Source organism: Elaeis guineensis, chromosome 7 (assembly GCF_000442705.2).
Source record: "Elaeis guineensis isolate ETL-2024a chromosome 7, EG11, whole genome shotgun sequence".
In the NCBI taxonomy this organism is placed as follows: domain Eukaryota; kingdom Viridiplantae; phylum Streptophyta; class Magnoliopsida; order Arecales; family Arecaceae; genus Elaeis; species Elaeis guineensis.
Window position 1 is genome coordinate 84,457,280 of NC_025999.2, and position 12,229 is coordinate 84,469,508.

Consider the following 12,229-nt stretch of genomic DNA (forward strand, 5'->3'; position numbering starts at 1 on the left):
ATATCGGTCCAAATAAACGGTTCCAAATGCTGCACAATAAAAATCGCTACCCAATCAATTGCCGTGTCTGTCTCTCAAAAAATGTCTTATGATAAAATCAGTAGCTGCAGGAGGGGTAGCTGGTGTCTCCTGGTACATACTTTTGGAGCCAGATCACAATCGCGGCCGAGTCACTCTTGACAAACAAGTATTCTGCATAAAAGGACCTATGGATATCCATGATCCCGATCCAAATAGCTCGAAGCTCCGGAGTAGGAACAAACGGATCCCAGAGCTAGTTGCTTGCCCGCTTGTATATATGGTTAGGATTAATGAATTTTAGTAATACTTCAAATCTAATCTTGAGAAAAGAGGAAAAATAAGACACACATGGGTGTGACTATAAAAAATATCCTAAATCAGGTAAATGCTTAATCAGTAAAATCATTTTTAAAGTCTTAACTAAAGTATCAATGTGCAACCTTCAAAAGTTAAGGTGCTAAAAAAATTGTAATGTAGTTACTTGTTGCGGACTTCCATGAGATATAACCAATCGGCAATTTTGGGATCGTGTGGTCAAGCGGGGCGCTGTGAAGGACTTGTTAGCAGTTGGATGGAAAGTTTTCGACCAAAAACATTATGCTAAGATAAAATATTTACTTATCAAGGGCTTTCTAAAATAAAAATAGTGAGCAAAGTATCGGCAGAAGGCATGTCAAGACCAGTTTAAATTTGAGAAAAGATTTGGGGGTAGAAGAAAAGGAGAAAAAACCTACAACCAGCAGCAATCCATAGGAGAAAAGTAACCATGGGAAGGAAATCAGAAAACCAGAGAACCACTTAACAGGCACATTCAAGTCAGAAGCTAAGTATGGCAGGCAATCAGCAACTTGGTTGCTTTTCTCTTGGAGAGAAAGAAACCCAAATGTCATATAATACAGGCAGCTCTAGATCTTCTTGCCCTTCAATTCAGTTGACAATAGTACTGCAATCATCTTCTATCCAAACTAATCTCATCTAGAAACAAAATTTACCATCCCGATACTAGATCCCATACCAGTGCCAACTTATTATTGTGTCAGTAAAAAATCGATTCAGCAAACCAACTGTCAATATGCACCTTATACTATATACCAATACCAAATCGATATGGTACGATATGCCTCGTATCGCTCAATTCGATACAATACAGCAAACTTCGTCTAAAAGAATTAAACAGAATGCTGCAAAACCTCCTCTAGGTGGGAAGAGCACTTCCCCACCAAACGAGGTACTAAAATGTAATACCATCACTTACCAGAGGCTTTGATGAAATAACACTAACCTGGAATTTTACCTCTCGCTAGCTCCATCAGGCCATCTGCCGAGACCGGTTCTAACTTGAAAAAAAATACTCATGAACATCGGTTGCAGATAGATGTTACTTACAGGTAATATCATATTGAGTATGGTAGTTGCACATAGGCCAATCTGATACTTAGGATAAAAGACAAATATAACCAGAGAAACAAGCAACTAACACTAAAAGATGGCACCACACTGACCTTCAAGCCCATGCTTCAAGACAGGCATATAGACGATCCAATGTGGCATACCAAGACATCATATAGGAGCTAATACTTATTCAAAGTGAACTACCTCTGGTTGAGTCTGGAAGAAAGACGCAGAGAAAAATGATACAGGAAAGTATTGGTTGTATTATTCCTGCTTTAAATGAATGAAGCATATGTGAATATCATAGCTGATGAAGTTACATAATATAGCAGAGCGTATGCACGAGCTGGATCCATAAAGGATGGTATGCAGTGACAAAGATGATAACAACCTGAATCAAACTACAATATGGATCAAAAAAGCCAAATGAGATAACATGGTTATGGAAAGTGGCTGGTAGAAAACTTTCAGCTTAAGACCCATGATGTGGATTTATAGAAGCCTTCGCTCGATCAGCATCAATCATCGACTTGATATAAAATTCACCTGCTTTATATGAGGAACGTACCATAGGACCTGATGCAACATATCGGAATCCCTGCAACAGAAGCATCATATAGGTCATATTTCAACTTCATTTACACCTTAATTTGTGCCTGATAAGTGTAATAATGTGTTAGAAAGTATGCACACAATCGAGCCTGAAATTTGTTTTGCAGGTAGTTAAATTAGTCTGTATGGTTAAATTTGTTAAACATGGATTTCCTACAAAGAAGGCAAAATGAAAACTTCTATTGTTCAGTTATATGTTCCCTAATTTAGACTTCATAAAATGTGTGGTCGCAAAACAAGTGGGACTAACATGAAGTAATTAATCATCTTGTTTAGACTCAACGACAAACTGATTATCCGATCAATAAGCATGCAACTCTATGTCCAAAAGAAATACCATTTCCATGCCAAGAGAATGATACTTGTCGAATGCTTCTGGGGTAACATATTCAGAGACTGGCATATGCCGCTTTGATGGTCTCATGTACTGACCAAATGTCATGACATCAACTCCAGCTGCCCTCACTTTCTCCATTGTACTAATCACTTGATCAGGTGTTTCCCCACAACCTAGCATTACTGAAGTCTTTGTCAGAGTTCCTGGAGGAGCATATTCTTTTGCCATTTTAAGGACATCAATTGATTGCTTGAAATTAGCACGATGATCTCGAACCATGTGCTGCAGCTCTTCAACAGTCTCGATGTTGTGAGCAAAAACATCTAACCCAGATTTTGCAACTGTCTCCACACAGCTGGGGTCTCCTCGAAAATCAGGAACTGCATAATCATTAATACAGACAAATCAAGGATGCAGGAATCCAAAAGAGTGATTTAAAAGCCAAAGTCAAAACTAAGTCATGATGTGGCATTCATTGCATCTAGCAGCCGAGCAGAACACACAATCATTTGACTATGCATGAGATAAAGCACCAATGATTTGAAGACTGTAAAGGAAAAATAGGCTATCACAACTCACAAAAACAGCATGTCCTCAGCTATTTTCTAGAAGATGAGGCAATCAAACAGCACAAAGCTTTTTTTCTCAAGTACATAGCAGCATAGCAGGAATTTTTCATGCACCAAAATAATTGCAAGGACATGAAATTATGGAGGTCAGAGGACTCAGCAACACTGCTCAATATTCTCAAAAGAATTAGAGAATCGATGCGGTCATGTCATACATTCATGCCCAAGATGCAATGTGGTTGTGTATCCAGATATCCATTATTGTGATATCAGTGGCTTCTAAATGGGCAGGAATCCATTTAAATTTATTTAAAATGGCCATAATTAAATGACATAACGCATAAATGATTCATACCAAGTGCTTCTATTAGCATCTTTGGTTTCAGAAACTTTAATTTTTGCACTGTTTCTGCAAAATGTCCACTTCCTTGATCAGGCAAGTCATCGCGGTCAACGCTGGTAATCACCACATAATCCAAACCCCATGAGGCAATTGCTTCAGCAACATTAGAGGGTTCATTTGGATCTGGTGGAGGGGGAGCGCGTGATGTCTTTACATTACAAAACCTGAAAATGTGTAAGATAAAAACATCAGGAATTAGAATATCCAGAAAATTAATAGAACAAAAAAAATCAGTTTTTTCAGCTTCAAACCAGCAAAACATTCAAAACCAGATCAGTGATGGTTCATATAACATTATGTCTAAAACTGGAGATGATACAATACTATCTCTAATATGAGCAAATATGAAAGATCAAATGTAGAAAAAGCACATTTTTACCATATATATCTGACATCCAATATCATGAAATTAAAAACTAATGCACTACTTGCAGTAATTGTCATGCCCACTTCACATAAACCATTGGGCATCAAACTTGAATTTATTATCAAATTAACTTAGCTTTCAATTCTCATTAGTTTCTCATCTCCTTGTGATGAAACCTGTAGCAGGGTTTTTCAATTGTCAAATATGGAAAGTCAATAGTAATGCTCCAGAAAGTCTTATGATTTAAAGGCGAAGTTAAAGTTCAGATAATACACTTCTGAACCATTTAAGGAAAATACAAAACCAGATTCCAGCATGCAATTGGTGTTTTGAGAAATAGGTTCCCTAAAAAATCCACTTTTAGTTTCGAATGGTTCTCCCTCAGCACAAAAGATAACATGAAACATATGCTACTAAATTTTTTGTTTGGTTATTATTATCAGAGCCGGCCCTGGGGCGGGTCAAATTGGGCGACCGCCCCAGGCCCTAATTTTTTTTTTTTTTTGGGTAAACGAAACGCCATTCTTCCTTTCCCGAGTCCTGACTCCCAACGGCTCCCAAGCCCCAGCAAGAGCTTTTTAGCTCTCGTCATCTCGATTTCTCCCGTAATTTCTCATCACCTCGCAATGCCTTTCTCCCTGTTCTTTTTTGGATAAACTAAACGTCATTCTTCCTCTCCGGAGTCCCGACTCCCCAAACAAAACGCCATTCTTCCTCTCCCGAATCCCGACTCCCAATGGCTCCCAAGCCCCAGCAAGAGCTTTTTAGCTCTCATCGTCTCGATTTCTCCCGTAATTTCTCATCACCTCACAACGCCTTTCTCCCTGTTCTTTTTTTGGGTAAACCAAACATCATTCTTCCTCTCCGGAGTCCCAACTCCCCAACAGCTCCTGGCAAGAGCTTTTTAGCTCTCGTCATCTCGATTTCTCTCGTAATTTCTCAATTCTCATCCCCTCTCATCGCCTCGCAACACCTCCCTTGATCCTATATTTCGTATAAAATATCAAGTAAAAAGAAAAGATAATTTGATGAAGATGTTAGTGGATATTGAACAATCACCAGAAGAATCATTTAAAGTTAATTATTTTTTATATTTAGTAGATCAAGCTATCTTTTCATTGAAACATAGGTTTGAACAATTTCAATTATATGAAAATAATTTTGGATTTTTGTTTGATTTCAAAACATTAATTTCATTGGACGAAGAAAGTTTGAAAAAATTTTATCTTAATCTTCAAAGTATTTTAACAAATGATAATCATTATGATCTTGATGGGATTGATTTATTTTCAGAATTAAAAGTTCTAAAAGCAATTATGCCAAAAGAAAAAAATACTGCTATGAATATATTTAATTATATTAATTAAATGAATTGTTATCTAAATGTATCAATTGCATATAGAATATTATTGACCATACCTGTCACTGTTGCCTCTACTGAAAGAAGTTTCTCAAAATTAAAATTATTAAAATCATATTTACGATCAACGATGTTACAAGAAAGATTAAATGGTTTAGCTATAATACCTATTGAAGAAAAATTATTGTCAAATATTGATTACAAAGAAATTATAAGAAATTTTGCATTACAAAATGCACGTAGATTAATTTTTTAATGATAATTAATATTTAAAATATATTAATTTTTAATAGAGAAGCCTCATTTTTTTTATTTGGCCCCAGGCCTAAAGAATGTCAGGACCGGCCCTGATTATTATTCCCATATATATAAATGGAATCCCACTTTGTGTAGCAAGTGAACTGATCCTGATATAATAATGATAATAAATTATTATTATTATTATTTATGTTACTAGAGGTGCTCTTGGTGGTTTACCATACCAGAAGTAAAACAGACTCTTCTCTGTTACCTTCTTGCCTTGGATATGCGAGCAATCCATTGTGAATTCATATATCAAAAAATTGAATGTTAGCCTTTACTATCACAATTTTTCTATTTGTTCTTCAATCGCACTGGGATTAAAAGGTTGATGGTTCAAAGAAATGATTTTGCTCAAATCATATATTAAAGTGGAGCACTGCACAGAACGCAAATTATTTTTCTGACTTATAAATGATAAAACAAGCTTCCAGAAGCAGCTTATCACAAGTAGCAAATTCTCCAGCTTGATTATCATAATGCATGGCCAAGAGGCCTTATAGGCAATAGCAACTGTTTCAGTAGCGCTTTCTAAAACTTCTTATCTGCCTACTGACCATACAGGTTTCATGACAAGTCTCTCTTTTGTCCAAATTTGCCATGCACAGGAACATGGCACCAGCCTTACAAGGTTGATGTCAAGCTTACATCCGGTAACAAAAACTGCTCAATCATTCCATTGAACCATCCAATTAAGAGTTGAGCTCTATAGCTGACCCCATATTTGGTGGGAAAACAGTCTTGGATTGTGATCATGATGTTTACAATTTCCATTCAAGCTATCGTAGATCTTTTGCTCTTCTTTTGCAATCCTTCAAGATTGATCCAAGACCATTTCCTCATCTTTGATCTCTTTTATGCAGGATCATATGAGATCTCTTCTATGCAAGATCATATTATTTAAGATAGCTGACCAACACTCATCCTGAATGGTGTAGGACTTGCAATTCCTTTGCATTACTCAATCATGACAACATCATTGATGCATCGACCAAATATCCATGTCGGTACTATCGTTTGCATGGCAGCCTTATGTCCTGGACCCTCTAAAATGGCTGACATTCTAACCAACCAATGGTAACGACCGTATAGCAATTTTATGGAAGTAACACATAAGTGATAAAAGAATGTGACAACTACAAAACATCCTATATGCATCCCTTCATCATATGTGTATTCAGCAGTCACAGAGCCCACACAAATTACCTTGCAAAGCAATATATTACGCTTTTTTCAAGTCAACAAGAATCATGGGCAGATTCTATTTCTTTTCCCAATCAGTCACCAGGCCAGGGAATAGACCCTTGGTCGACCTGCTTAACATAGAAGCAAATTGGTTACAATGCTGCTATCCATTATCATATTCTTGTTCTATTACCCCTCAGAAAACTGACAGAATTACCCACAGTTCAATCCATAAATCAAGAAAATTGCACATATTCGTACAAATATTTATCAGCATATATTTTTGTAGGCCCATTTGTATTTCCTATGATCCTCATGCTGCCTTTGCGATCTTTTCTACCATGTTTAAAATGTTAACCGAACACTGAGTTACATGTACCCTATCTGATCCTCGGACTGGCCCAGTTGTTTACATGTAATGTTCAGCAATTCACTAAATTAAGAAGAAAATTGATGCCAAAATCAACAGGAAAACCATCATGATTTACACTCAAGTTCTTGAACAACTTTAAGAATTATTGTAATCGATTAAAATGCTTACTCTTTTTCATCTCAAACTGTTTCTTATATTTGTTCTACGGTCTCATATAATGTGAAAAAACAGCCAAATCCAACCAAGAAAAAAAAAACACCAGGAAAAGGATGAGGAGATAGATAGAATTCCAGAAAATCTCACCTACAACCACGAGTACAGGTGTCCCCGAGGATCATGATCGTGGCGGTGGCCGTCCCAGTCTCCCCGCCAGACCAGCACTCCCCGAGATTGGGGCACCTGGCCTCCTCGCACACGGTGTGGAGCTTGAGCTCCCTCAGCTTCGCCTTTATGGCCGCGTACTTGGCCCCCCCAGGGATCGTCTCCTTCATCCATTTCGGCTTCGGGAGCGGCTTCTTCTTCGTCCCGACCTCCACCGAGTAGACGAAGTCCGAGAGGGAGGGGGACTCCACGGCGAGGCGCCGCCGGAGGTCAGCGAGGGTCCGGGCCGGCGGCAGAGGGGGAGATGAGGGGGCTAGGGTTTGGGCAGAGAGGTCCCGATCTAGTGTTTGGAGGAGGGAAGTAGTGGATACGAGGGCTCGGAGGTGGGGGACGAGGGGGGGCGGTGGAGGGATCGCGCGATGGAGAGGAGGCCTCGCGGGCGATGCATCATCTCCGCCCCTTCGATGACCCTTTCGTCCTCCTCTCTTCCTCTATCTTCCGTATAGATGGGATAGCTTTGGCCTCGCGGGAACGACAGGAAGGAGTGACGGCTAGGAGGGCTGCGGTTGTATCTTTCGCGCGAAAGAATGATTATTTTTTTTTCGATATCAACCGTTGGCTTGTTACTTGCACGGCTTTCAAAGCACTACGATCTCTTCCTCCGTGTGCCTACACAGATAGGAGCGGATATTGCGCAATCTAACGGTCAACGTCTCAAAAGAAGGGAAATCGTTCGTTCTCGCGGAAGATACAACCGGTATCGGGGTGGCTGGCGCACCCCGAATGAACGGACGAGTACAACATTCGCTAATTGATTTTTGTGTTGGCGCACCGCTACTAGGTTTTAACAGCGACAGGTTGGGCAGGAACACTGAATAAAATCGGAATAAAATATTATTCAATTTTTTATTTTGCAAGATTTTTTTTTCATATCAGTATATATTTAAAAATTTTCAGATCTCTGGATCTAAATATAAATACATAATTACTGAATTTTGATGCATACATTTTGAATATCTGATATATATTCATCTAGATTACTGCCCGTCTCATGCTCCCGTTCAGAACCAAAACATCAAACAACATCATTTTGAAACCAAAAAAAATAATTTTTATAAAAATAATAATTAAAAATACGCAAAAACTACTCGGTGATGAAAGTAAAGTTTGTCCAATGCACTTAAATTATGCAATCATGCTTCCTCTAAGTGTAAAATTGGAACTTGAGGTGAAGAGGTCCAACACAATAATTTACAAGTGGGTTGGTCCAAGTGTCCAACGCTAGCTATAAATCTTAAATATTTTTTATTAAAAAAAATTATTATATTTTTGTGTTAAAAAAATATACCTCTATTCACCATCCACCCAATTATCCATCACGATGTATTAAAAAATGACCATGATGCACCGAGGCCTTACTTAAGATCACCTACTCATTTTGCATTGTATAGCTCCTTAATCGTTATGAAAGATTAGATGAATCCGATTATTGAATGGATAAAAGTGCATGGAGGGGTATCGATTAGGACTGATAAAATATAATTCGATCTATTAATCTAATTTATATTTAATCTATCATAAATAAATTTCGATTTAGACTAAATGAATTTGGATCATAAACGGATTAATCCATTTAATTCGTTTAATATTTGGATCGGATTTAGTTTTAGATATCTGGTCCATTTAATCCGTTTAATTCATTTAATATTTAAGTCGGATTAAATCAAATAATCTATTTAATTTATTTAACCTATTTAATCTGTTTAACTTATTTTTGATCCATTTAAATCGATCTATTTAACCTGTTTAACCCGTTTAAGACCTGTTTAATGTGTTAAAAATCTACTTAACCTGTTTCTGATCTATTTAACCTGATATGTTTAATCCGTTTAACTCATTTAACCCGTTTAACCTAATTTAACATATTTAACCTATTTTTGATTCATGTGTCTATTTAATAAATTGGTTAAATGGATCGGATCGGATTATCTGTTTAATAAACAGGTTGAATTCAGATTTAAATTTTTGATCAATTTAATAAACAGATCGGATTTGAGTTAATAATTTTCTGATCCGATCCGTATGGATCCGATCCGTATTTGATCCGATTCAACCTAATTGTCACCTCTAGTATCTATACATGTTTAATGAGATCTTTCATCCATGAATCATGGATGAATGGTTGAATAGCATTGATTCATCCAATCTTGAAATCATGAAATATGTGGCATATTAAAATGTCTGGTTGGCTAAGAATTTAAAATTGTGCATCAACTATGCAATGTTTTTGACATGACATTTTTGTATTGCTCCGGCAAATCTCTCATCGCCATGCACATCTCACTTGATTGTTAAGCTAATAATTGTATAGGTAGAGAGGGGAATGAAGAAAGTGAAAAAATCAAGAGAGATGGCAAGGGAATGAGAAGGGCACGGGAGCAGGTTGAGTGGTGTTGCAGATGTTTTGGATCTCAACTCATGATTCAACACAATTCTAATACAATCAGGCCGGTTCGATCATTTGGGCTTATACATTCATTCGGACTGGAAATATGATCTGTCCAAGAAAAAAAAGGTATGGCATGCATCACATACTTTCGTATTTAACATATCTTGTACGGACACTAATCAAGTTTAAAACATGTTATCTATTTTCCTACATGATGGCCTAGAATTATAGGTAAGTTAATATAGATCATATTTTTAGATCTAACATGTAAACCTGTCAACTAAGTTTAAATTGGGCTTAACGGCCCAATTATCCTCCTGCTCATGGGCTTAACGGCCCACCCAGCTTGCTTGGGCCCAGAGGCTTTCAAACAAGCCTCGTTTGGCTTTTAAGACTAGCAGGCCAGGCTGGCCTGAAACATGAAATGGGCCGAACCTGGGTTTAATGCAGTCCAACCTTGAGCTTAATGCTTTGTGCACCTCGTGCAGTACAATAGATGCACACCACCCAATAATATTTAGGCACATAGTGCATTTAGATGGGATAGATATTTAATACCGCTTAATTTTTTTCCTCTAATTTTCAATGACAAGAATATCCTTCTCTCCATAGAACAAAAAAAGAATGGTATTATTACTTCCTAATATCTTGTATGATTTCTTATGAATATATATCACATCCTGAATGATATATATGACTTTTTATATCTTTATGATATTCTGAATAATATATATGACTTCTTAATGTCTTGTATGACTTCCTATAAATATATATGACATCCTAAATAATATATATGACTTCACTATTTTTTGAGATCTTTGTGGAGTGTGGATATAATTTCTTCAGTTGGTCTTTTTCGAGGAATCATTATTACTTCACGGAAGGATTTGGTGTTACATAGATTACTCATGTGGATCGTCAAGTTGCATTTGGTGTTATCAGTCATGACAATTATCTAACATGAATTTTGAGAGTTGTGTATGCAAGTACATATACTGTGCAATGGTGGGAGGTATGGTCAGTTGTTTAAACAGTTCTATCTCTATATAAGTGCCTATGCTATTTTTGGGAGACTTTAATTGTATTTTGAACGAGGAAGATAAGAGATGTGGCAAACCATTTGTAGTAAATAGAGAAATCAGAGAATTTCGAGCTTTTTTAAGACAAACTAGGCTATTAGATTTGGGTTATAATGGGCTAGCTTATATTTGGTACAATAATCGATTGGGCTGTGCTGAGGTGTGAGAAAGAATCGATATTTGCATCTCCAGACTGGTAACCCTTATTCTCTGAGTCACTTGTATCTCATTTAGTCAGATTTGCTTCTGATCATGCCCCTCTGTTAGTCACTATATCTGATACATTCCCGCAGGCCAAGGCTCCATTTAGTTTTGAGAAGTTTTGGATTTCTGGCCCAAGTATGTGGCAGGTCATATAGGAGGCTGGGTAGAGTATAAGGCATCACTCTCCGATTGTCAAACTTTCACTTATGCTTCATAATACAAGAAAAGCACTTAACAAATGGAAAGGGAGAATAGGAAATATAATTCGCAAAGGCCAGCAGCTATGTGATCATATTTATCAGCTTCAAAATCTAGAAGCACATGAGGGAGGACTTTCCTTTAACAAACATAGACATCTATTGGCTCTATTACAATTTTATCATTACACTTTGAACTTGCAAGAAATTTTATGGAGACAAAAATCAAGGCAAACCTGGCTGAGGGATGGTGATGTTAATACAAATTTTTTTCGAAGAGGCGTGCAAACTAGATTCATTCTATTTCTAATCTACATGGAATCTTATGACTAACAATGTAGATATTCTTGCTGAATGACTTCACCAATTTCAACAAAGATGGAATAATTCGAATCAGGAGGTGCAAGAACATCCATTAATACCCAAAATGTCTGAAACCATGACAAATCAGCAAAATTTAGATTTAATTAAATAAGTTTCAGAAGATGAAATTCAGCAGGCAGTGTTTAGTTTGCATCCTAATAAAGCTCCAGGGATCCGATGGATTTTCTACTTTTTTTCCTTTAATACTTTTGGCTTATTATTAAATGTGAAGTTGTGATAGTTGTTCAATACTTCTTTCAACACTCAATTATCACAACTCTGGAAGCAAACTTTTGTTGCTCTTACACCAAAGACACTGAACCCACAGAATGCTGAAAATTATAGACCAATTTATAAAGTAGTCACCAAGATCTTTGTTAAGCGGCTTCAACCAGTATTGCCTAATCTTATCTCAGAAGAGCAGGGTGCATCCATTCAAAAGCGTAGTATAATGTTCTAATAGCTCAAGAGATCTTATACTCTCTAATGCAGGCCTCAAGCTCTAGGTGTCTAGTGATGTTGAAAATAGACATTGACAAGGCTTATGATCGGGTTCGCTGGAGTTTTTTGTATCAGGTATAAACTCAGTTTGGGTTTCATACTACTTTCATTAATTAGATTTTAGCTTGCACTAAAGAACCACAGCTTACTTTGTTAGTTAATGGTATACCTTCTAGCTAGTTTAATTCATTTAGAG

The 12,229-nt window shown here is 37.0% G+C and overlaps 1 protein-coding gene across 1 annotated transcript; it reads right to left on the reverse strand.

Moving 5' to 3' along the window:
• Positions 1-1,656: 1,656 nt before the first annotated feature.
• LOC105048612 (lipoyl synthase, mitochondrial) lies at positions 1,657-7,759 on the reverse strand. Its single transcript, XM_010927965.4, is given in 5 exon segments — positions 1,657-2,011; positions 2,363-2,742; positions 3,287-3,498; positions 7,223-7,626; positions 7,629-7,759. Coding segments are annotated over 5 exon segments (1,185 nt in total). The 5' UTR covers positions 7,692-7,759; the 3' UTR covers positions 1,657-1,885.
• Positions 7,760-12,229: the final 4,470 nt, after the last annotated feature.